The following is a 26,633-nucleotide window of genomic DNA, read 5'->3' on the forward strand; positions in this document are numbered from 1 at the left end:
ACCCACCCATGATCCCCTCTGTTGGGCCTTGATCTGTTCACAGGTGCCCAGGGCTCCATGCCATTCACCTCTCCAACGTTTGCTGAATGAATGAATGAGCACAGGGTTTAGAACTAGAAGATTCTGGCTCACACCCTAGCCACAACCACTAACCCATTTTGGGTCCCCAGGCAAGTGGCTGGCTGTCCAAGCTGGCTGTCCAAGCTGGCCAAGTCCTCTCAAGGTCCCAGGGGACCTGCTGGGAGAAGGCAGTGAGCTGTGGGCTCTGACCCTCTCGCAAGGCCAGGCTCTAGTGCTCAGTGCCTACCCGTGAGCACAGGGGTTTACCAGGTAGTATGGCTGTGGGTTCTGCCTTGCACAGTCATGCTGTGCCATCTGCCGGCTTCTTTCCTGGCAGTTGCGTGCCTTCTGCTTCCCTTTAGCCCCCACACCACCTAGTACTCACCGTCCTGTCCACACAAGCCACAGAGCGCCCCGCGAAGAGGTTGGCCACGCCACGGGCCACGTTGACCTCATCACTCAGGATATCTTCCCAGCGGTTGTTGCGAAACTTGAACAGTTTGTCTGTGTATGTGGCCACTCCTAGAGAGAGGAATGGAAAGAGGAAGAGAAGGCAAGCACACGGTGGGCTCAGATGAAGGTTCTGAGCTCCAGGTATGTCTTGTAGCAACTGCCACCAGGCGGTCGGGTCCACAGTGGACAGTCATTTGCTATGAGGAAGGGTTCACACCGTCCACCTTGTAGCAGTCATGCCTGGCCAGACGCCCCTCTCCAGGAGCACCCTGCCTTCGCTGCTAGACTGCAGGACACGACCTGGGTCTCTGAAGAAATGGTTTTGCTTGGTGGGTAGGTCGCTAAGCCCCTGCTGAGGAAGGCACCGGAGTGTGACCAGGGGTGAGGTGGTTCAGCCTGGAACTGGCTGCAGGGTTAGGGGGGCCCTTAGAGGCTCTCTCCTGGGCTGGGAGCCTCAGAGCAAGGGGTCTACACTTTTTTCCCCCTGGTCTCTTGGAGGACTGGAAGGAAACCAAGGACCTCCAGCTCACCTCTCTCCAAAGGCGATTTCAGGGATTCTGGGACTTTGGAGCCCGCTTCCCACTAAGCCTTTGCTCTGGGGATGTGGCTGGAGTCCCCAGCACTTCCAAGCGACCACCAGGCGGAGCTCCACCCTCCACCCCTCCCGGGAATTTACTTGCTGCTCCTGGGAGGCCAGAGTGTTCACAAACCCTGGGAAGGGACTACGCTCCACCTTCACGGTGAACACAGGCAGAGTGGCTGCAGAAGCTGAAGGAGTTGGGGAGGCTGGGCTGGGAGAAGACCAGGAGATAGAACCCTGAGTCCGACTCTGGCCAGCCAGGGAGAAAGCTGCGGGCTCAGACTAGCGGCAGGCAGTGTGGGAGGCCAGGGCAGAACTCGGGATGTTGGACGAGCAAGTCCAAACCTTGATGTCCGTTCACCTTAGGGTCTACCCGGGTGACTCTAAGAGAAGGTGAATGAGATCAGAAGATAAATGGCCTCTCATGACTCAGCTAGGAGAGGACAGAGGATCTGGTCCCTGGGACTTTGTGAGAGGCCCTGTGGGAGCTGGACCTCCTCTGTGGGGGTGGATAGTGGCCCAGCAGTGACGGAGGGCAACCCTCTGCTACAAACCATGGTGATGTTCTGCAGGGAACCTGTTTGCATGAAGTGGGACCAGCAGAGGCTGTAACAAGCTCCCCTGGACCCAGGGCAGGTTGTGCTGTATCCACACTTGTATACAGCACTTGTGGCCTCCAGTGCTGGGCCTTGGATCCAGGCCCCAGTCACTGTGGCTGTTGCAGAGGTGGCGGTGAGTACCCCTACAGCTTCCAGGTGCCCAAGAACCTCCAAGATTGCCTCTGCACTTTCAGCCTCTGACCCTGGCCAGCTGCAAGTATCCCCCACCCAGCTCCATTGAACCTGGGCTGCCTGAACCTGTGCAGCTCCGGCCAACCTTGTCTGGAAATGCCCAGGGTTACACTCCCCTAGCTGGCCGGAGCTCGGAGGGCTCCTCTGGTCTCAATGGAAGAAATTTCTCAAATTGTCCAGCTTTACTTCAGCCTGACAAGAAAATGGGCTCAGGCTGCCTCTACCTGCTCTGCTTGACCCTGGTCTTTGTGAGTGGGCCTGGAGCAAGGATTCCACCATCATCTGGGTTTGGGAAAGGCTCACCTCCCTTTGGGAGTGTCCTCATTGATCTTAACCTGCTACAACTACGAAAAGTGTTGCAACAGATGACCTGCCTCATCTTATTTTGTTCAACCCTGCCCTTGTCAAGTGCACTTGGTATGCTACCTCTTTTGTTTGTTTTTTCAGTGTTGCACACCACTTGTCAAGCACCTATGGGGCCAGCACTGCTCCCAGCTAGGCATTGTCCTAGGGTGCTGACATCTGGGCAGGCTCTGGCCTTTGTGGCCAGAGGGCTCAGGGTGCTGTGTGCTGGCTCCATTGTCTCCTGGCTTCCGAGCTCCACAGGGATTCCCAGAAGAATAAACTAATTAAGGTAAAATGTGCAACAGCAATGCGAGGCCTTGTAGATCATAAGCGGGAACGGCAAAATCAATGGCAGCCCCTCTGCAGGCAGAGGCCTGCAGGCCTGGGCGACAGGAGGACAGGAGCTGGTGATTTAGGAAGAGCAAGCGGCCTGGCAGCTGCAACCTGGGTAATTAGGTGTGTCAAGAAGACAGATAAACAGCGAGCTGTGCGGGTCGATGGCACAGGCAATAAACACCCAGTCCCGGCCCCCGGCCCTTGTCAGTGCCCACGCCTGCCTTCTGGCTCCGTTAGCTTCAGGCTGCCCCGGGGGCCCTCACCTAGCCCGGGAATGCTGACCTGAAAGAGGAGAAAAGGACTGTGTTTGGTGAGAGGAGACCTGGGAAAAGCAGGAAGGCATTATTCACAGACAGGGTCATGACCCCCAGAGGAGGCACTTCTAAGAATTCACATTCCCAGGCCAGATTCTGGGATCTCGACATTGAAAGAGTCTTGCTGTCACAGGGTCCAGTGGATCTGCTGGTTCCTGCTGGGCACCCGTGGTTAGGCTCAGAGGGTGTGGTTCAGATGCCAGGTGCTACGGGAGGCCATGGAGAGGCACAGCCTCTATTCCTGACTCAGGGTGCTTATGAGGGCTAGGCAGACCAACAGGGCATTTCACACACACTCACTCCTTAACCCCATTTTGCAAACAAAGCACCAAGGTCCAAGAGATGAAGGGGTTTGCCTAACAGTCCACAGCCAGCACAGCACAGCAGCACAGGATGGGGGGAAGGGGACCATGTGGTTCCGAGGGAGGAGACGGGCATCTGGCCAGGATGAGAAGGACCAAAGGAACTACGACACTTGGGTGTGGAGTGCTTGGTCTGGCCAGGCTGAGTGAAGCAGCTGCTGACAACCACTGCTTCGTCCAAACCCCAGAGTCCCATTTTACAGATGGGGAAATCAGCAGCCAACAGGCTGAATCAATCACCCAAGTTCACAGAGCAGGTAAGTGGTGGACCAGGTCAAAGGTGGGTAGTTCTGACTGTGGAGTCTGTGCTGTGCACTGTGAGCCACAGAATGGCCAGGCAGGGAGGGACGGTAGCCCTCCAAGCAGGCAAGGTGGCAGGAAGAAGGCAGAGGGGACCTGGAGCCTGCCCAGGAGCAAGGGCTGTGCAGCAGGCCCTGGAGGGAAATGTGGCAGGGTGGGGAGCCCTAGCAATCCCAGGACTGAAGGCAAGGGGGGCATTGCTGGGGGATGTCAGAGGGATGCTGTATACAGGGAGCCCAGCAGGCATGGGAACGAGTGGCGGTGAGCAGCACCATGGGAACATGTGGCGGGCAGCCTGTTCTGTGGGTTCTCAGGGCTGATAGATGAGGTGATGATCTCTGTGGAAGGGGCCTGAGTAGGACTGGTGGGGGTGGCGGGCAGAGCAAGGGGAGTTAAACTGTGTGGGGACAGTGACCCAAGCAGGTACAGGAGGCCAGCTGGGTGGTGGGGAGCAGGAGCTTGGTTTCAGATAGTTTGCAATTGGGGTGGTCACCATGGGGCCAAGAAGACCTGGCAATGAAGGATGGCAATTCACACAACCGGGGATGGGAAAGAACAGGGCTATAGCGTGAGTCCCAGGAGTACCATGTTAGGGGTACAGGAGGGAGGGGGAGAGGCAGACGAAGAACAACTGTCAGGCATACAGGATGAGGAGGCAGGGTTGGCTCTTCATCTGGAAAGGTTAGGGCATCCAGATCAGTGTTGTCAATGAAGCCAAGTTACCATCCTGTTGTCCTGTCTCACCCAGCTCCACCCCCAGAAGGCGGCCTGGAGCCACAGGAAGGGAGGCTCTTGCTAAGGATCCCAGGCAGCTGGAAGTCCCTCTTCTGCCAGGGCCTGTATCCAGTGCTGGAGATTACCAGACTCAGGGTCTGATGCTGGTGACAGGTGTGTATGACAGGGCAGCGGTCTCCACCCTGCCCCACCCTCCTACGGCAAGGAGAGTACAGAAAAACAGCACAGTAGAGGAGGTAGCCAGCGATGTTCGCTTCCCTGGGGTGACAATACTTTGTCTTTTTTTCTTATCTGTCAAATGGAATCATGAGAACAGCCAGCCATTCCTTCATCAGGCCGGGAGGACTAATGAAATGATGTCAAGGGCTTTATACAATGCTGGGCACCTGAGCAGTTCAATGGCAACCACCATATCAGTATTGCCAGCATCAGGGAACCTGGGTGCACAGTCAGGTCCGTGGCAGGCCACAGGAGGTAAGTGTGTCATTAGGCACTGAACGCTTCAGCAGACTCGGTCACTGGAGAACCAGCAGGGCAGGGAAGACCCTGGGACAAGGCAACCTTAGAAAAGGGTGAACTCTGACCCCAGCTTCCTGCCCTTGACAATGATGTCCCATGACCACCCCACAGCCACACCAGGAGAGGCGGTGCCTTCATGCCACAGGGAGATGGTGCTCTGAGGGTTAACTTGTCTGTCTGGGGAGGTTCAGCTGTTGTGATGCTGGCTGGGGGCTGCACAACCCTCACGTGGTCTGGGTGACAGCAGCAGCTTGTAGCAGGCAGTCCCAGATGGCTCTACGCTGGGATCAAGGAGTGGCCTCCAGGGCCGCGTACACTGCCCTGTGCAGCTCTCTGTGGCAGCTGTGGAATGTCCTCACTGAATGATGAAGCACACTGGGAGGGGAGGGGCCCAGGACCATTTTCCCCTTGGGGCCCTATTAGGAGAGTTGCATCCATGTGGAACCTGGCTGGCTGGGAAGGGCAAGAAGAGGGTGGAGACCCAGGGGAGGGCAGCTCAGACTGCTGGGCCCAAGGAAGCTCCTGGGCCTTGAAGCAGGGTATGGTCTGCAGAGACCTCAGAGTCTGCATTGCTGTGAGCTTCTGGTTGAGGGTGAAGCCGTGGGGCCACACATCACACCTCTGCAAGGTGCAGAGTCTGCAGGGCGTGAAGGCGCTCCTGAGGTGGCCGAGTGCCACCACCTGGGACCCCTGTCCCCTGTCTGGCATGCAAACCTCTCCCCAGAGGTCACAAAGGACCCGGGGCCTCTCCAGCCACCACCTGGAGCCCAGCAGCCAGCAAATTCACAAAATGAAAGTTTTCTTGTTACAAAACTTAACATGAGAAAAAAGAAAAATGACAAACAAGAGACAGCTCACCGCGACTCGTGTATTTCAGGCAAAGGGCTCATTTCCCTAATTTATAAAGAGGTGTTTTGGATCCAGAGGGAGAAGCCCGATAATCAATAGAAGGACGCGGGCAGAGGCTTCGAGTAGACCAGAGTTGCAAATACATAAAAGCCGTCGCAGCCTCACTCATTTTAAGAAAAATGAAAATTAAAACTACACTTGGAAATCAATGTTTTCCCATCAGGTTGGCAAATATTAAAAGAAATTGATGACATATCTTCCTGGGGAGGGCGGATAGTGCACTCAGGGCGGAGGGATGGAATGTATGCTGTCCCTAGCAGGTGCCGTTGGCTTGCCTGGCACAGCCGTGCTGCCAAGTCCTCCGAGGGAGCGACTGCCTCTCCATGAGCTTCTCACACATACACCTGCAGGGGTGGCCACAGTTGCCACATGGGACACCTACATCTCATATTGGAGCGCCAGCTTGAGTTTCAGATCATCTGTTTCTCGTTCAGTCCCTGCTAAAGCTCCTGGGAGGGCAGAGGAAGATGGGCTAGGTCCTCGGGCCCCTGTCATTCCATGAGAGCCAGATGGAGTTCAGGACCCTCAGCTTTGATCTGCTCCAGCCCTGGCTCTTGCAGGCATCCTGAGACGTGAACCAGCAGAGGAAAAATCTCTCTCTCTCTCTCTTTCTCTCTCCTTGTCCTCCCACCCCCATCTCTGCCTTTGTAGTAGATGAAAATAAATATTAACACATACAGAGAAAAACCAAACCCCAAGCCATTAAGCTGCAATTGTGCCAAGTGGCACCATGCACAGACCTACCCATTTGGTGCACTTCTCATAAGGGCAAAAGATGGCAAACACTAAATGTTCATTGGTTGAGGACCCATGGAATTCATGCTGAGCTTCTCAATGGAGTAGTATGCAGTCATAAAGCGAGTGAGAAGGCTCTGTGAGTGGCCATGGACTGGTGTCTGGAATGCACTGTCACATGATGTCAGATGACAGACGCAAGGTGCAGAACTGCGAGTAGGACCTGTGGGACCTGGGACTGTCATGTGGACAGGAGGGGGCAGGTGAATTCTTCAAATAGTGTCTGGTGTATGGCAGATCTCCGCACCTTTTTGGTTTATTTAAATGGGTGGAAGTAAGGTGAACGTGGCTGACTCAGCCACTGCCTATGTGCTTGGCATACCAGGCCAGTCTGTGGACAGTTCAAGGCCACTCAGTGAAGGGCTGATGTGGGCCTGTGGAGGACCACACAGGGAGGGGCTCGGCTAGGGAGCTGCTGGTCCTGCTTCTGGTCCCCCTGATGTCCTGCACATGCTCCCACCTGGCTCTCACTGTGTAGCACTGCCTGGAACACTGCCTTGTATTTTCCCAGATGGATCAAGTCATAAACTGGTTTTGTGGCCCTGGCCTTTGTGGAGTGGGGGCAAGCTTCCTCCTTGCCTTCTCTCTTACCTGACTGCCAACTCCTCACCCTGGACGCATTCCCCCTGGCGCCTTCATCTGGGCAGTGCTTATACTACGGCCCTGTTCTCTATGCCCTCTGCCCAGGACACCTGCAGAGGAGACAGCTCGGAGAGTGCTTACCCAGCCCTAGCACAGCCCCAGCTGCTTTTTTGTCCTTAGTTTTGGTTGTCCTTTATGCTTAGTAAGGGATAAGCACTTCTCAGGGCCTGCAGCTCAACAGTTGAGTAAGATGAAGTGCTTGCCCTGCCAGGTGAGGCCTCCAGTGGGAGACACCAGCAGGAAACCCTTAGTGAGTCGTGCAGTGGCCAGTGGAGGGGGGATGGTGGGACAGGCATGATGGCTTCAGATGAGATGCTCCCAGAAGACCTCATGTGAGGGCTCTGAGACCATCGGGGGGAAAGCATTTGGGGCACAAGGAACAGCAAGTGCAAAGTTCTCCAGCAGGAATGGAGTTGAACAGACATGGAGAGAATGAGGTCGGGGCACCCCAAGTGGTTTCAGGAGGGGCAGGGACCTGGGATCTAGTCCAGGGCCGCTGAAGGAATGGTGCTCATGAGGTTGTAGGACTCTTCCAATGCCATGGATGAAGGATCTGGAACCGACAGGGGGCAAGTGGTCACCCAGGGTCACCCAGTATGTGCAGGGTGAATCCCAAGCCTAACTAACCCCACAGGACACTGGGTGCAGGAACTTCAGTGTGTCCGGCCAGCTGAGGCAGGTGAGCGGACCTGTGCCTTTGCTGGGGCCCTACCACTCTCCAGCACAGGCTGTAGGAGGCCCAGGCTGAAGGCTGTGGACTGGCCGGGGCCGGCAGGGGCTCCAGGAGGGACTGCAGGCTTCTCTCCGTGCTCAGGGTGGCAATGGCTGAGTGCGTGCCAATCGGCCCCGAGGAAGTGCTGACCTGGCACAAATGGCAACGAATCAATAGAATCACTCAACCGAAAAATTAACTCAGACGCACAGAAGGTCGCCAGGAGGTGTGTGTCCAGGTCCAGCTCTGGCCACTGTCCTCGTCCTGCGGCCCTACAGCTCTGGTCCCTCCAGGGGGAACATTTGGGCCTCCACCCCAACATCTTATGGCTTCCTTCCCTCCTGCTGCTCCTCATGGCCAGGGGCCCACCTGCTCTGCCTGGACTCACTTAGCCAATTCTAAGGGAACCCCTAAGATGGTCAGATTGGGCTGGGGTCACTAAAGGGCAGAGTGACTGGCACAGGGGCATGGTCTTGAAAAGCTTAGAGTCAGGGGTCTGGCAGAGGAGGTCAAGCATCTGGAGAGATACCAGGCCTCTGGGGACACAGTGGGAACCCCATGAGGGTGGGAGTACTGTGCTTCAGGCGCTGAGCCGTCCTCAGCGCCTGCAATAGTGTCTGGCATCGAGTTGGGACCCAGCGATGGGAGGCAGACATGGAGGGACAGGACTGAGTCTGCTACCAAGCAGATTTGGAGGTGGTGGCCCCTCATCTCAACTGCCTGCAGGAATCGGCTGAAGAGCTCTATAATCTGATCCCCGGCTCCCCAGACCCGGGCTGGGGTGCTCGGGAAGCAGCTGAATGGGGTTTGTTGAGCTGCCCAGGTGCAGAGACTCAGCCCTACTCTGGGTTCACAGTGGAGTGCGAGAGCGGCTGTCGCCTTGGGAAGCCCTGGCAGCTCCCACGCAGGTGCTCCGTGCTGTGTGCCCTGGCTGCCAAGCCTGCTCACAGAAGCCCTTCTGTCATCTTCCCTGCTCCTGCCTCCTGGGCCTACCAGAACCTTCTTTAGGATTCACCCCTCCTGCAGGCATCCTTTGGTGTTGCCCCCTTTCCGACCTTGCCCCACATGGCAGAGCTGATCAGCCCATCAATTAATTGTGTCCTAATCCAATCTCGGCTCGGTTGGCGAGAGGGCAGTAAATCCAGCTGGGTGCTCATGCCCTGATATTTGTGTAGGGATAATTACTATCTCTCAGGCCTCACTCGGTGGCAAGATGAGATGAAAACCCATAAAACACCACTCGGGGCTGTGGCTCATTGTTTCTTGGCTGCACACGGCTGGCTGTCAGCCAGCACCTCCCGCCCCTGCCTGTGACATGGGCTCCAGCCCTTCTCCTCCCATTCGTGTGGCTGGCAGGGCAGTCTGGGGACCCCAGCAGGGCTCAGGTTTGGCAGCCAGTAAGGGTAGCATTATAACCCATGGGAATGGTGTGTGTGTGTCTGTGTGTGTGTGTGTGTGTGTGTCTGGGAGATTCCCAAAGCCACGTAATCTCCAGCCTCTAAGAGGCTGGGAAGGTCTGGGATGATGACTGCCTTGGTCTGAGCCACAAGGTCTCATCCAAAGTTGCTCAGAGCCTGTTGCTAGCTGGGGAGTGAGGGTGCATTCTGCAGGTACATGCAAGGCCGGGGCCTCTTGCACAGCTGTGCCGGCTCAGGATGGACTGGCCACAACCCCAGCAGGTTTAGGTCAGACCCGAGAAACCATGGGAATCATGGTGGGAGTCAGCCACAGGAACATAAGGCAAGCTGGGCGCTCTCCCGGGAGGGGAAGGCAGAAACTTCTGGATGCCCAAGGGTGCTTAATACTATATGAGATTTTCCAGAAGCCATGAGAAGGGGCTGCTATGAGGCTGATGTTCAATGGTTAACATGCAATGCTTAGAGCAGAGCCCAGCACAGCAGGTGGTACCCGAGTGTCAGCTGCCACTGGGCACCATTGCTGCTCCTCAGCTTCGAGGTCCAAACCGTGTACCAGCCCTCTGTGTGTAGGACTTCGCTCCTACAAATGTGGGACCTGAAGGGCAGCCCAGTCCTGCAGTGCATCCAAAATGCAGGGTCTTGGCCTCCTGAGCCCCAGGGACTTGGATGCTGTGGCTGGAGAAGGCCCAGCCACAAAATCTCCGTGCATTCCTTAGCAGCCTGCCCATGGCCCCTGCGGGCTGGCTCAGAGAAGATGCTGGGCATAAGCAGGAGCTGTGAAGGTGTCCTCTGTGATCCCAGAGAGATGCTGATGGACAAATGGTGCAGGCAGGGAAAGGAAGGGAGGGCAGACAGGAGGGGTCTTAGGGTTCTGTAGACATAGGTCGGAGCATCTGGGGACAGTGGCCTCTGCTTATGCTGCTTCCCCACCTCTGCCAGGGCCTGGGAGACAGAAATGTGAGCCTCCTGCAACTGGCAAGAGCAGGTCCTGCTGGTGCCTCCACCAAGGGAGCACAGGACAGGGCCTGGGAACCAGTGACAGGAGTTTGAGGAAGGGCTCCTGCTATGCTGCCCTCAGTAGGGGCGGAGCAGGAAGGGCCTGGAGCCTCAGTCCTTACCTGAGAAGGCGTTGTTGGTGTTGAGGAAGTAGATCTCCTCACGGCCGTCCCCATCGATGTCACAGGCCGTGACCCCAATGGCGTTTCCCTGCCGGTCCCGCAATGCATAGTAGGGCGAGCTGCGCTCATCCACGGCGATGTTCACCAGCCGCTTCTGAGCCCGGTCATACTTCAGAACCAGGTTGGGGCCATTGTACCTGGAGGGGGAAGGGGGCAGGGCTGCTGGGGAGGAGCAGCTAGGCCCACCCTGGCCCACCCCACCAGCATTGGGCTCAGTCCTGGTGCTTTCCTGGGGAGCCCTCAGCAGCCCTTCCTTAGGGGTCCCTGAGTGTCCTGAGTCAGAGTAGGATGTAGGCTGAGAAAGTCAGCCGGACCTAGGTGGGACACACACAAGCAGCAGGGCGTGGAGGGGAGTGGGCAGCCAGTGACAACCCCCTTGAAAACAAAAACCTCCAAGACACTTCTCTTTCACCATGTCATTATTTTAGATCTAACAGCCCATTTGACAGACAAGGCAACCGATGAAGCTCATCAGAGAAATGCAGGTTCAGAGAACTTCCCCAGGTCATACAACCAGTGAGTGGCAGGTGCAGGGTCTCTAGGCCAAGCTCCTTCTGCTCTCCCAAGAGTCATCATGTGAACAGCCCTGGAGGAACAGAAGGCTTTGGCTTTGAGATTTGGGATGACTCTCTCCTGAAAGGAGGTCCCAGCATCTAAGCAGGAGCCTGAAGTTAGCATCTCAGGTTGGCGAATACTGGTGCATCTGAAATTTTTAGGAGAACCTGTCTGACTGCTGGTCCAGGGAACTCAGGTCTACAGATGGTAATGCCCAACAACTGTCATCTCTCCCATGCTGCCTCTTCCTGTTGAAGCCCCAAGTATGTTCTTTCTTTTTGAAAAAGGACTGTATCTCTTAACTGCATTTTTCCTTGAACTTTTAAAAAGTTTATTTTCACAAATTTGAAAAGCAGAACAGCACATGTTCACATGCAGAGACGGAGAGAAGGATTTGCCATTTGCTGGCTCAGTCCAAATGACCAAACCAGGGCTGGGCTAGGCTGAAGCCAGAAGCCTGAACCTCTATCTGCACCTCCCATGTGGCTGGTTGGGGCTCAAGTACTCGGGCCATCATCCGTTGCCTCTCAGGATGGATTAGCAGGAAGCTGGGACTGGAATTGGCACTCCAATCTGAGGTGTTCCAGTGGTACCTGCCCACAGCCCCAGGCATGCTCTTTCCTCAGGGACTTAGCACATGCAGCCCTCTCTGACCAGGATGCTGTTCCTCCACACAGCTGGCTCTGCGCCTCCTTCAGGCCCTTCTGGGACAGCTTCCCTGCCCATGCTTCAAAAATTTGCAACAAGCACTCCCCGCTCCCAGCACGCTCCGTCCCTCCCCTCTGCTCTAGCACAGCTTTCACCACTGGTGGATGACTCTGCGCTTCTTGTTCATTTTTCCCTTCACTGGTCCCAAATAAGCTCCAAGAGGGCAGAATTTTGTCTGTTTTGTCCCCGGTATTGAATAACTGTCTGCCACACAGCTGTTGCTCAGTAAATGTTTGTGGGAGGAATGAGTGAAACCTCAACATCAGGTCTGAGCCAGGGGACAGAGGTGTCCCCTGGTCCCCAGAGGCCTCCTGAGGTAGCAGTGCTGTGAAGGTCTGAGGACTCCACCCACCTTCTGGGAGCACAGCTTGCCTCAATTCCAGAGGAAACTAGTCCAACCCCACTAACACATCCCAGCCCCTCTGCTGTGCTGGAACCTGAGCAGGTGCATCCAAGGTGGAGAGTCCCAGGAGAGGCTTGGGGGGCAGAAAGAGCTGTCCAAGGTGCTGGAAAAGGCACTTCTTTCCCCAGCAGTGCCAGGATGCCCTCTCCTTCCTCTCCAAGATGTAGATGCCAGGGAGGATTGGGGGAGGCTGAGCACTGGGTGGGGATGCTTCCTGGCACCCTCATTAGGGGCTGAGTCAGCATCGTGGGTGACAGGGTGACACCTTGATGGATATAGCACCATGTGCAGGTAGCTCCAGGCCCTGGGGACAGGCAGTGCTGTGTGGGCGCTGACAACACCCTGAAGGCTGGCCCTCAAGAACACCAGTCACAATGCTTGTTAGCGCAGCACTGGGTCCCCAACTGTGTCCTAAGGGTCTGAATCCTGTGTTTCTTCCACGCGGAGTCCTATGCATGAGAACTCAGAAACGCCCGAGTACCTCATGCAAACAGCGGCGATGATAACAGCACTGCCTCGCCATTGTGCTTCACAGTTTATAAAGCACTTTCTCATCTTTGATCTCATTTGTTTTTTAAAGTTTATTTTCATGTATTTGAAAGAGAGAAAGAGAGAGAGAGGTTCCTTCAACTGTTCATTTCTCAAATATACAAAGTAGTCAGGACTGGGCCAGGCTGAAGCAAGGGACCTGGAGCTCCATCCGAGTCTTTCCCATGGGTAGTGGGGCCAAGGCATTGAAGCCATCACCTACTTTCCCAGAGTGTGGCATTAGCAGGAAGCTGGATTATAACTGGGTACCCTGAGAAGGGATACAGGCACCCAGGTGGTGACTTAACTGCTGTACCAAATGCTTGCCCTATTTGCCTCTTAAAGGGCCCAGTTTTTGCAGAGATGAAGCTGGTAGTGTAGGGCTGGTCAGTTCCCCCACTTGAAGCTCCTCTTTAAGAGCTGTCACTAACTTAGAGGACCACAGAATGCGTGGACAACTATGGCTCTTAGAGTCACTCCTGAGCCTGCCACTGTGTCCATCAGAGCCTTTCTCTGCTGATGCTGGTATTGTGTGTGTGTGTGTGTGTGTGTGTGTTTTATAGTCCCAGCTGTGTTAAGAATTCTAGAACCTAAGTAAGGAGCTCTGGGGGTCTGGGTATAGCTATACCCTGATGACAAGCACCGAGCAGGGGCCCCTCTCCCAGGCTGTGCTGAGGAGCCACCATCAGACGCCAGTCCTGACCCCTCCTGGCACCTGCACTCTTTGCTTTTCCCCAAGCCCAGGTTCCCAGGGGAGGGGTGGGAGAAGGTTGGACCTGCTGTTTTACTTGAGGTGGCCAGAGTATGTACCCAAGGTCCTTGCACTTACGGCATTGGCCCTGACTCATCTTTTCTTCACTCCTGCATGCCTAGGGACAGGCACGAAGCCAGATCAGCAGCTCCAAGGTACAGTTCTTGGCAAGCAAGGTGCAAGGCCACGGGTGGAATGAAGGTTTGCCAGCCCTTCCCCGCCTGCCAGGGCACCCTTGGCTGGGGCTGCAGCCCCACCCTGGGAGCTCTCATAGTCCTACCCCTCCCTGTTTGCTCTGTATCTGCCAGAACCTGTGTCTTTGCTCAGGAACCACCCCATCCCACGCGGAGCCTACCCTGACTGCTGGATGTGGTCTTCTCAGCTCCGGATCCCTACAGCAATCTGTACCTCACCCATTCCTGTGTGGGCAGAGCTGCCAGGTTCCCACCTCACCCCTTCTGTTACACACACACTTTCAGAGTGCAGAAAGGGTGGATGCACCTGTATTCTACTGTGCCTAGCGTAGTGTATAGCACATAGAAGGTGCTTAATAAATACCTGTTGGATGTAAGAACAAATGAGTGAGTGAACAAATGAATGAACAATCAGCAGAGGGGTCGCCATGTGTCTGGTACTATCCTAAGTGCTGCTTGCCCATCTCATTACATCTTTATGACAACTGGAAGGTGCAGGTTCTAGAGGCAAGGGGCCTGGGGCAAGGCCAGGAGTGGTCTAGGAGTGAGGTTGTGGGCTGGCCCCTGCCTGGCTCTGACCTTGTGCTTGTCAACAGGTCCCTCTGAGCTTCAGTCCCATATCTCTAACCCAGGACTGCTCCACACCTCTCAGGAGTGGTGTGAGGCCTCATTGTGGCAACACTGGGTAAACTGTGAAGTTACAGTTACAAGATTTCAGCATCAGTCAAAAGTCCCAGGAAGCCACAAGCTGGGAGGGCTGGGAGAAGGCCGGACCTTCTGTCTTAACTGAGGTGGTCAGAGTAGGCACCCAAGGTCCTGCACTCACAGTATTGGCCCTGTTTCCCTTGGGAAACCACAGCTTCACTCCAGCCCTCAGTTGGCTGATCCTCTGCGAGGGTTCACTTTTTACGCTACCCACCGTCACAGACTGCACCCCAATGCCCTGTTGCTCCCCACTGCCTCAAGTGCTCTCAGGGGTACCCGCAGGCACCTACTACATCCTCTTCCATTGCAGCCTTTTGATTGTGTTGCCTATTTCCTGTGCTCTCTCTACCCTTCCCCTTCCCAAATCCTCTCTCCTCTCACCACCTTCTCAGGTCAGGGCTCCTAGGTCCGGCCCCAAGCCCTCTTGCCTTCTTTCTCTGCCCGTTCACTCTCAGAGAATATCCATCCCCGTGAATGACAACTCTCAGATTTATGAGTCCAGCCCAGATCTGCAGTCCACGCTCAGACCCATATATCCGCCGGCCTCCCTGACACGGCCCCCTGCGCAGCCCATGTCGGCTCTGATGGAATGCGGCCAGAGCAGGACTATTGATTGCCTGCGCCCGTTTCCCGAACGTGGGTACCCAGGTCCTGCCAGCGGCGCCCTGGGCTGGCCTTGGCTCCCACCCCCACCCCCTTCACCTGGCACTCGCTGTCATTCCTACCTCCCAGGATATTTCAAGCTCTTCCCTTATTCCCAGCATTGTCATGGGCTCTGGACAGCCTCCGCTCTCTGTCACCTCACCTGCCCCCACCACTCTCATCTCTGATCACAGAAATCAGAGTGCGCCGTCCTTCTGCCTGCAGCCTTCTGTGGGTGCCCACAGTCAGGGAGCTTAGTCCAGGGGTCTCTTCATGTCCTGGCAGGTGCGGCTCCCAGCCTGGGGCCTGCCTCTTGCCTCCCCTCCCGTGTGGTTCTGCAGCCTGCCCCCTCTAAGCTGCTCATCTCAAAGGCAACTCCTTGGAGACAGCTTCCCCACCTACTCCTGTCTGTTTCCCTGGGGAACCACGGCTTCACCAGGCAGACATGGTGGGTGTCTTTGTTCCTGCCTGTCTTCTCCCTACCCAGTGCCCAGTAAGTGCTCAGTGAATGCTTGTACAGCAGAGGGAAGAGAAGAAGCCTGGGGAAGGCACAAGGATGTTGCTTGGGGCTGAACAAATGGTGGGTTGTACCACCAGGCTGGCGCTTGGCCTTTGGCTCTCCATGTGCATTAATTCCCTAAACAGGTGCACAGACACAGCAATGACAGACAGATGTCCTGGCTGCGATGACAGAGACTAACTAAACACTACCCACAGACACAGACGGGCGACTTTTTTTTGAGAGACTTGCTGGCCCACGTGACAAGAAGTCACCTGTGTGGTTACAGAAGGCAAGTCTGAAAATAGGATACAATCCTTGAGGACACATCATATACCAGGGCCAAACAATCTACTTACAGTAACTCATTTGATACAAAGAGAGGCACTTTTTTAAGTTTGGAAAGATATATTAAAAACTTGTGCAATATCTATTTTGAAAATTAAAAGCAGGAAACATCTTTTTCATTAAAAAAGGAAAACTGGGGAAGAGCTATCTATTCAACAGTTATTGGGCAGAGAGGTGGAACAAAAAGAGAGAGAAAAATGGAGACAAAGGGTTAAGGAGCCTGTCAGCAGAAAGACACACACAGTAGAGTGCAGGGATAGGCAGACGGGGAGTGCTTTGTGGATCCCGAAGGATGACTGCAATAGCCCTAGGAGGCCTAAAGTCACGCCTCAACACTCACACAGCATCAGAGAGATGCCCCCATCTTGGCATTTTGCGGGATTTTCTCTAAAGATTTGGGAAGACATGGTGCATTTTCACAACTGTGAGCTTGAGGGGTGTTTGATTCTTAGGCACTCCAACACCTTCATTTTGTAGATGAAGAAAATGAGTTTCAGAGGAAAATGACTTTTTGAAAGGGAAATAGAAAATTGTTGGATAAAATAAATGGGAAAACCTATTCTTGGTTCTGAAGCAGATTCAAGGGCCAAGTCTGACTTGCCACTTGATTATGTGAATAAAGTTGCATTGCAACATACACATACCCATTTGCTTACATATTGTCAATAGCTGTTTTTGTTGAACAAGCTGCAGAGTTGAGGGTTCATATTAGGCGTCAGAGAACCCTACAGCTGATAATATTTTACTCTCTGGGGGCTGGCTCAACTAGCTAATCCTCTACTTTCAAGCACCGGCATCTCATACAGACACCAGTCATGTCCTGTCTGCTTCACTTTTGTTCTGCCCTCATGCTTGTGGCCTGGGAAAGCAGTAGGGGATTGTCCAAAGCCTTGGGATCCTGCACCCATGTGGGAGACCAGGAAGAAACTCATGGTTCCTGGTTTTGGATCAGCTCAACTCCAGACCTGGCGGCCATCTGGGAAATCAACAGATGGAAAATCTTTCTCTATGTCTCTCCTTCTCTCTGTAAATCTGCCTTTCCAATAAAATAACATACTTAAAAATAAAAAAATATATTTTACTAACTGTTTATGACAAGATTGCCCACCTATGGCCTAAAGTACCAGAAGCCTTATGAGTGTACCAGCAGTTTTAGGAGACTGCTATCAGCACAGAACAAAAAACACAAGTTAGGTTTAGCAAAAACTTACTCAGAGCACTGAAGATACACAGCTTCCTGGAATAAATCTCTCAGGGCAGTGGAGGCTGAACAAGGAAGATATTAGGTCTTGGATGGAGAGAGTGAGCTAAGATCACTTTCAGGGACCAAATAACAGCATGGAGAGATGGGGGATAACCCAGGCTCCAAGTTGGACAAGTAGGCATGCTCTTCTAGGACCAAGCAGTAAAAGGGAAGGAGTAGATGGTTTTGAAAACTGGCTTCCACAGGTGCAGCAGATTAAAGCCATTGCTTAGGATACACTGGCATCCTATACTGGAGAGCCAATACGAGTACCTGCTGCTCAGCTTCCGACTTGGTTCCTTACTAATGCACCCGGGAAAGCAGCAGACAACGATTCCCGTGGGCCCCTACGCCCTCATGATTTAGGTTCATGGACAACTTGGCTTGGCTCAGTACTGGCTGTTGCAGCCACTTGGAGAGTGAACCAGACCTCCCCACCCCAGTCATGCTCCCTTTCAAATAAAATAAAACAAAATAAATATTAAAAAAATTGGCTATTATTATTTCCTTTACTCTGCATCCGTGTACTTGCAATGGACTCTCTCCTTTTTTAGAATCTGGGCTGGAGTGACTTGTCTTCATTTGCAGAATATGGGAGTAGTCATGCTGGGTCAGTTTTGGGTTTTGCTGGTTTTTTTAAAAATTATTTATTTAATGACTTGAAAGAGAGACAGAGAGGTATCACTAATTTATTGGTTCTCTTCTCAAATGTCTGCAACAGCTAGGGTTGGGAACTCCAAGCCAAGAGACTGAAACTTCATCCAGGTTTCCAATGTAGACAGAGGAACCCAAGTACTGGGGACAACACCTGCTGCCTCCCAGGGCATGCATTACAGCAGGAAGCTGGAATAGAAGCTGGTGCTAGGACTTGAGCCCAGGCACTCATAGTGGCTTCACTGCTTCATTAAATGCCTGCCTTGTGCCTGGCCTTTCTGATGCCTAGTAGCTTCCATGTGGACTTCGGGGTGAAGTTAGCTGCCATGCAGGCAGTTTGCTACTTTGAGACCACCATGCTACAAGGAAGGCCAGGATAGCCCCACGGAGAGCCAGGCAGAAGATCACAGAGCACCTATTAGATATGTGGATTCTGCAGCCAGTCAGCCCGGCTGACATCTGGATGCAGCTGTGCAAATGGCACAGCGGATGTCACATGGAGCAGAAGAGCCACCCAATTGAGCTCTGACCAAATTCTTACCACTCAGAATTGTGAGAAATAATGAATTATTTGTAAGCTGCTACACCTTTTTTTTTTTAAAAAAAAAAAAAGAAGGCAGAAGATGAGGAATTACCATCTCAGACCTCTGGGAATGAAGAGTTTCTCCTGGAATGTAGGAAGATAGATGACTCACAAATAAGGGGAATTTTCTGGGATCGGTTTAGAACTTAGAATGGGCATGTCTGGGCCTCGCTGGGTTGATACTTGGGTTTCAGAATATCAGAGGACCCACGTAGAGCCCGAGGGTGGAAGGGTAATAAGAAACTTACTTTTTTTTTTCTATTCCTCTTTTTCTTCCCAGCCACATCTAAATTTTTCTCATTTTAAACGCACAGCCTTAAGCATAGATTATTTCTTTGGAAATGTGTGTAATGCTCTTTTTCCCTTTTTACACATTTAGTTCTTTGAAAGCCATTGAAGTTAAATAGGACCAGAAAGCATATGGGAAGGCATTCCACCAGGAGGTTCACAGATTGCATCCCAGAATAGGATACAACCAGACGCCAGGTATTAGCTTAAAGAAATGGAGACTTTGGTAATGGGAGGGCTCTGGGCATGATGAGAAATCTGGGGTGAGGGGCTCACAAGGGAACAAGCTGAGTAAGGTTGAAAAGGGCAGCTGAGCAAACAATAACGATCAGACTTGGTCCTGACTTAAGAGCTGGCTAGGGTGGAGAAGACCCCACAAATACATCGCTCTATTGCTGATGGTAACTTTACGATGAAGGAGAAAAGTGCTTCATGAGGAGTGGATGGTTTTTTAATAAAGGGATGCTTGGTACCCAGAGGTCAGGATAAGCTACAGTGATGAGTGCTTGTGTTGGATAAAACTCCACGCACACTGATTGATTTATGCCTTGTTCTAAAAAAGATCTGTGCTCAGCATGTGCTCTGTGCCCTTGGAATTTCTTATGTTTTCATGAGCACATAAACACCCAGAAGGCAGAGACCATCATATGAAGCTCCAGCCTTCATCAAACCCAGGACAACGCCAGCAAAGAGCAGGCGCTCTGCTATGTCTGGGATTGCTGAGAAGGAGGAAGGAGGTTGTGACTCCATTCATCAATGTCTGTTCCCAGAAACAGAGAAAGACTGGGGATGGGAAGTCCACAGATAGGCAAGGAGGGACTCGGAGGGCAGTCGGAAGCCACATGAGCCAGGATTCTTTAGTGGCAAGTGACCAACACCCGGTCTGAACTAGTTGAGGAATTTACTGGTCCAGCTGTCCAAACTGCAGGAGTAGTAAGGCGTAGCGGCTGGAGTCAGGTGGCTGTCAGGACTTAAATTTCCTTCCCCCTTCCTCTCTTCACTGTCAGCTGGACACATTCTCCCACACCACCCTTCTCCATAAAGCTGGAATGGTGGCAGAACTCCCAGCCTCTCAGTTCACCCTCAGCATTGTTCTAGACCTCCAAGGGGTCTAGACAAGGTCGCATGCCCATGCATACAGCTGAGAGCTGGGAGTGCAGGGTGGACAGGCTTCAGCTGGAGGAGTCGTGTGGCGCTAGAGGTGTCTGGAAGGGTGACAGCTGTGTCTCCAGGTGGCATCAGACCCACTGGCCTGTGCATTCTGGAGACACAGTCACCAAGGACAACACAGAAAGAAGGCAGCACCTCCCAGGCATCGTCTGTGTCCTAATCCCTCAAGGAGCCCCAGAACTTGGAGCAACTGTTCCACTCACAGGGTTCTGCATATGGGCCTGGCTCTTGATCTCCTGCTTGACCCTGTCCAAGCCTGTGTTTCAGGCAGACAGGGCAGGGAGAGGTGACCACAGAGTCAGCTCATCTACTTCTGATGGATTCAGGCAAATCCCTACCAAAGTTCTGCTCAAACTTCCTGTTCTTCAGCCAAAGTATCCACCAATGGACGAGAAGACAAAGACTCCATGGAGTATTATTAAGTTGTAAAAAAGAATGCAGTTCTGCTAATTGTGGCAACATGGAAGGAACCAGAGGACATCACATTAAATGGAATGTGTGTCATACAAAAAGACAAATACCATATGCTTTCACTCATTGTGGATGTTTAAAAATGAATATCATAGAAGCAGACAATGGGATAGTAGTTCTTAGAGACTGAGAAGGGGAAGGAGATAGGAGGTTAGAAAGGGGGATCGAGGGGGCTGGCATATTGGCTTAATTGGCCAATTCTCCACTTCTGAGCACTGGCATCCCATATGAATGCCAGTTCATATCCCGGCTGCGCCACTTCTGATCCAGTTCCCTGCTTGTGGCCTGGGAAAGCCTTGGGACCCTGCACCCACATAGGAGACCCCGGAATAAGCTCCTTGCTCCTGGCTTCAGATTGGCTCAGCTCCAGCCCTTGCGGCCATTTGAGGGAGTGAACCAGCTGATTGAAGATCTTTGTCTCTCTTTCTGTAAAACTGCCTTTCCAATAAAAATAAACCAATCTTAAAAAAAAGAGAAGAGGATCAAAATGTAGTTAGGAGGCAGGCATGTAGCCTAACGCTTATGATGCCTATACCCCACATTGAAAACACCTGGTCTAGATCCAGAGCTGGCTCCTGATGGCACTTCCTGGTATTGCAGACTCTGGGGTACAACAGTGATGGCCTGTGTGACTGGGTCCCTGACACTCAGCGAGAGACCTGGATTCAGTTCCTGGCTCTTGCCTTCATCTGGTCTCGGTCTGTTTGTTGTGACCATTTTGGAGAGTGAACCAGAAGGGGAGTCCTTGCCCTCTTTCCCTCTCAAATAGTACACAAATAACACAAAAAACATAGTGAGCCATGGGGGACTGGCCCTAGTATTTTGTAGCTCAGTAGGGCAAATGTAGTCCACACTAATTTATGGTATATTTCAAAATAGCCAGAAGAGTCCAAAAGTTCCCAACACATAGATTTGGTAAATGTTGAGGCGACGGGAATGCTAATTATGCTGGTTTGATCATCTTACACTGTACATGTGTATCACATTGCTGTATCCTCACAAATACATTCAAATACTATGCATTAAATAAAAATAAATACATAAAATAAATAAACAAACAAATAAATAAATAAAAATGCAAAGAAGATACCAATAACCACCCCAGACCACAGTGCCCCAATCCCTGCATGGGACAGCTGTTTATAACCTCAGTGCCAAACCTCCTCCTCAGCACTAGGTCCCTGGCTTTTAGATTACCAGAATATTGGTGGTATATTTTTAAAAGTTTAAATTTTAATGAATTATCTCATGAGAAAATATTTAGCAATGGTTATTTTTTCAAGTGTGTTGAAGGATACATAATTTTTCCTAAAATTATTGTGATGTAGGAAGAATTATTGTGATGTGTTCTTGTGTGTTCGAGATATCTGGAAGGTTCTTGCTAAGATGTTGCTGGTTTTCGTCTCTCTTTCAGATGGGGGAGTACAGCAAGCGGTAGAGTGGTGGGGCAAGCAGCCACCGGCTGCTTCGCTCCAGGAGTGAGATAAGGAAGTCAGTGCTTGACTGCACTCAGTCCCTCTGAAATCCCATCTGCAGGCCCACACGCTGACGGTACATGAGGGGCACACAGCGTCCATGGCGAAATCCTCTGCTCAGAGTCGGCCTTGTGCAGCAGATGGGGGGTGGCCGCAGCCCCATGCTTGCAGAGGAGTGAGAGTAGAGTCTTCATGAAGAAGGTGCCTTTGATCCTGAACTGGACGATGCACAGCAGTTTCCTAAGAGACGTGCGGGTCAGGCATTCATGAGTCCAAAAGGAATGTTGTGGGCTAAGGATTGAGTGAGGGGAAAGAGAAGGATATTCAGGGAATGGGGTAGTCAAGCTGGCCAGCACAGACATGCCAAGTGGGCAACTGACAGTCGTGCAGGGTGAGGGAGGTTGGATTCCGTGAGACTTCACAACCTATTCCAGGAAACCCTGAGCTAACAGGAGCTGCCTCTGCTCCTGGCAAGCTGGAGTAGGCTCAGGAAAGTGAGGATTAGGGAGAGAGGGTGGCCAGCGGTGCCACATGCTTTTGAGAGACCAAGAGGCCCAGGGCTGGGAAAAGCCAACACAGTTGACAATTTGGAAGCTACATTGACCTCTGAGGAAGATGCTGCCTTGGTGAGGAGATGGCGAGTTGGTTTGGGGCCCTCGGCAGTGGGTGAGCAGCTACATGGATGAGTCACTAGGACACAAAGGGCCAGCAAACTGGGATGGGACCAGGGTACAGGAGTTAAGTGAAGGTTTCCCATGCTTTGGGGCCCATGCTTGTGGGTGGCTAAGAGGACAAGAGCAAGATGGGATAGGGGGTTCAGAGCAGCAGGGAAGGTGTACAGTGAGGGGTGGGTGCTGGGGGCCAGCAGATGGGTTAGGCCTGAAAGGAAAGAAGGAAGGAAGGAAGGAAAGAAGGAAGGATGGGGAGAGGGAAAGGAGTCCCCTAGAAGTGGTGTCTTCTTCCCACTTCTGGGCTTCTTAGTTGAGATCAGTGCAGCATCTGGCCGAGAGCAGGGTACAGAAGTCATGGCCGGAGCAAGGAAAAGATGTAACGGCAACCAGGAGGCTCCCTCACGGTTGTTCATCATGACGGATGGGGTCTGTGGTATCAGTCACGTTAGAGGGGGAGGTCAGGTGAGCAGAAGGAACGTGAGCTGCAGAGGGCAGGGGTGGGACCTCAGTCCTGGTCTCACAGACAAGGTAGCACCTGTACCACGTCAGATCTACCCATGCCGTGAGGCCAGGGCAGGGGCCAGACAGAGGAGGTGCAGGTCAAGCTAGGTCAGGGAACAACGCTGGCTGGGGAAAGAACAGGTACTAGAGCTCTCCTGACCCAGGATCAGGGACGCCTGTCTCCGACCCTGGGAATGGCTGGATGAAGGTGGCAGAGGAGTGGCAGCTCCCTAGAGTGGGAACAGCAGGACGTTATAACCCATGGCCGGAGCTACCACCCTGCCAAGGGCAGACCCTGTTCAGTCACTCTGCTCCCAGAGGCTGCCCTCCTCCCCAGCCTCACTTTCCTCACCTGTCCAGTGAGTAGGCAGATGTCAGCTCCTATGCCATAGGGCTGTGCGGAGGATTAAGCTAATACCTGGAAGGTGCTTAATCCATTGCCTGGCCCTGAGCAGATGCTCAGGAGGTGCTGGGGAGAGTGTCTTTCTTCTCCCTTACACACTCCGTGTCTGACACACAATGGCGAGCTCGATAAATATTTTTGAAAGAATGAATTATTATTATTACCCGTGTAGCCCTGAGCAGAGGAGCTGTGAGCTCTACAGAGTTCTGGCCTCTATTTTATTCTCCTCACCCCCTAAAACCATGCTTGATAAAGGAACCTGCTCGCATACACTAGCATTTAGTTTCCTCATCTATAAAGTGAGGCTAATCATATTTGCTCTAGCTCAAGGTCAAAGGAGACAATCTACGCAAACTGTGGCACAGGTGTAGATTTTGGACACACACACATACACAAAGGGTATGCATACACACACGTACACACAGCCTGTACATATGGTTATTGTCTGCAGCTGAGGCCGCTTGCCTGGGTCCTCCAGAGAGCCCTCACTCTTTTACCCAATTCAACAGGATCTGAATATTCAAGGGAGAACAGGAGAGTGCTGTAAGCCAGCCTGCTCTGATGTCTGGATTGGCCAAGCAAGGAGACAGGTCACTAAGACACATGGGTCCCTGGAGAGGAACAGGCGGTGGATAGATCTTGGCCGCTGACAGGCAGGGTCTTTCTTCAAAGGTAAGTTCCAGGTGGGCTCTTGCTCGTCACAGCACAGGGTGGGGGGATGATCAAGTCAGAAAAAGGGCCCCCTACAAGCCCAGGGCTCTGTGCAGCCACAGTCCTGGGGCCAGATTCTAGGTGTGTGGCAGGGCCCCATGCCCCAGGATCACCATCTGCTTGGAATTCCCGATGAAGTCACCACAGGAGTCTCTTGCGGCTGTCCAGCTGCCCCCATCCCCAACCCGGGCACGCAGTGCTGCGCTCCACCCCATTCTGCCAGGCTGAGTGCAGACCGCACGCACCAGCTGTTCTGTTTGCTGGACTCCGTTCCCGACTCACCCTGGCTATCCCATCCCAGCAGGACAATCAAGTTCCTTCTAGTTTTCTCTCTCACGTTGCAGCTAATGGACTGAGTATGCCTGGTTGTGTCTTGGGAAATAATGGCTGGAGGAGGCAGCAGAAGCCTTCCAGTTGCTATGGAGTGTTAACTGATGAATTAAACTCTTCATTTTGATTTGAAGAAAATGGTCCTAGAAGAGACTTTGCTTTAAAAAAAAATAAAGCTGCCAACAACTAAAGGCATTCATCCACAGGGGTCTTTGTTGCCAAGCTGGCTTGAATTCCCTCAGCCATGCATTAACACTAATCAGAATCTGGCTATTGGAGCTAACGTGCATTAAAGTTGAGGGATACAAAACATTGTGTGCTAAGTACCAGCGAGCAAGTACCAAGCTCTACCTAGGCATTTATTTCTTCAAAGTGCTGGCTGCACTAAAAATTGCCCAGCTGACGAGCAGTTAAGATGAAGAGTTTTTTTAATTACAAATGAGAGGTACATGACTATAATCTAAGATATTAAGTAAACAGACATTTTTATAGCTGGAATCATCCACTTAGAACAAAGCCCCTGCTGGAGCTGATGCATCGCAATGGCAAAAAAAAAAAAAAAAAAAAAAAAAAGAGGCGAAAGTAGCTTCTTGCTGCTCAGTGTGCTGCATGCAGTGGTGTCATCGCATCGGCTGGGAGCAAGGTAAGAAAATGCAAAGGCTCCGGCCCCACACCAGATCTAAGACTCCAGAATCTGCCTTCCAACAGGTGAGCAGAGGATTCATGTGCATACTAACTCAGGTTACAGAAGCGCTGGTCTACACCACCTTCTTTTACAGTGGCCTGTTTACCACTTCCATGGGGATATCCTAGAGCCTGTTAAAAATGAAAATTCCAGAGGCCAGTATGGTGACATACCAAGCTAATCTGCCTATAGCACTGGCATCCCATATGGGCACTGATCTGTGTTCCAGCTGCTCCACTGCTGATCCAGCTCCCTGCTTATAGGCTTGGGAAGCAACAGAAAAATGGCTCAAATCCTTGGGCCGCTTCTCCCACACAGAAGACCTGGAAGAAGCTTCTGGCTCCTGGCTATGGATTAGATGAGCTCTGGCCGCTGCGGCCATTTGGAGAGTGAACTAGCAGATGGAAGATCTTTCTCTCTACCTACCTACTTCTCTGTGTATCTGTCTTTCAAATTAAAATAAACAAATCTTCAAAAATGCAAATTCTTGAGCGCTTCCCAGACCCACTGAATCACAGAGGCTTGGACATGGAGCCCAGCAATCCACCTTCCAAACACACTCTAGATGCTTTCCATGGTCATTGAAACGTGTGTCCCCATGCCCCAACCCAGTCCTTCCTGTCTCCTTACCACGATTGATGCCACTTGGGGGTCTGAGCACAGTGGAGAAGGACTGGCTGGTGCATGTCTCTCTGATTCAGGGGCTTATAACAACATGGTTACACCTGAACACACAGAGAACAGCTATGAGTCGCATACCTGGAAGGGTGCTAATGATTAACTCACAATTCACTAGGCTCTCCCTCCCACACTTGTGGATACATGTCCGTCTCACAGGTGGAGCGTGGCACACACACGATCCTCAGCCTCCCCTTTCTCCTCTGGGGACTGAGCAGGTCCTCACCCCCAGGGAACCAGGTGTTCTCTCGAGCCTCTGGGCTGAGCCCTGCCCATGGCACAGCCACTCGAGCATCCTACTCCAGCAGACAGGAGACCACTGATTTCTCCATTGGCCTCTGCCCCTTCTACCCCACATCCACCACCCCACGTCCCATCCCCAACACACAGATCAGAAACGGGCCAGAGCAAGTGCCGCCAGCTGCGCATGCTCTGTCCTCCGGAATGGCAGCAGCTTTCTTCTTTTCCGTGTGATGTGTGTATTTGGTTCCTTCGGAAAGACAGAGATGTGGACCATAGCACTCTCGGAGATAAGAGAAACCAGCCAGCTTCTTTTGAAATTCAATGTCTGACAAGCGGAGAGGGGACGATGTGTGACAGAAGCCAGGCTGGAGGTCTCTGTTGACTCGGGACCTCAACAGACAGCCAGGAGGCGGCAGGCCTCAGTGGCGGTTCCTCTGTGAGACGGTGTCCTTGTTGGCTGCCTTGGCCCTGACCTCGGCACTGGAAATGCAGCTCAAAGACAGACAAAGCACTCTCTTTCATCCTCACAGCCTTGTTGCCTGAGCAGTGCGGGGCAGGGCCAGGATGGCTGGCCATGCTGGTGACTTCCTCCTCTCTGTGGTCCAGGCAGCTCAAAGTGAGAAAGCGAAGCCAGGAGGGCTCAGTCCCAGGCCCAAGTCACACAGCTGGAAAGTGGCAGAGCTGGGCCTTGAATTGGGCTCTTCTGACTCCAAGTGTCTGCTTCTCCTCCCCACTGCATGTTAAT

At 52.6% G+C, this 26,633-nt stretch overlaps 1 protein-coding gene across 2 annotated transcripts in view; it reads right to left on the minus strand.

Moving 5' to 3' along the window:
* CRTAC1 (cartilage acidic protein 1) overlaps positions 1–26,633 on the minus strand; it is a 134,252-nt gene that overhangs the window by 37,239 nt on the left and 70,380 nt on the right. For both annotated transcript variants that reach the window (XM_058671672.1, XM_058671673.1), the window contains exons 3-4: positions 10,390–10,586; positions 446–582 (exon numbers count right to left, since the gene is read on the minus strand). In XM_058671672.1, the coding sequence (XP_058527655.1) occupies positions 446–582; positions 10,390–10,586 (334 nt within the window). The remainder of the gene's footprint in view (positions 1–445; positions 583–10,389; positions 10,587–26,633) is intronic.

Source organism: Ochotona princeps, chromosome 13 (genome assembly GCF_030435755.1).
Source record: "Ochotona princeps isolate mOchPri1 chromosome 13, mOchPri1.hap1, whole genome shotgun sequence".
Classification (NCBI taxonomy): Eukaryota; Metazoa; Chordata; class Mammalia; order Lagomorpha; family Ochotonidae; genus Ochotona; species Ochotona princeps.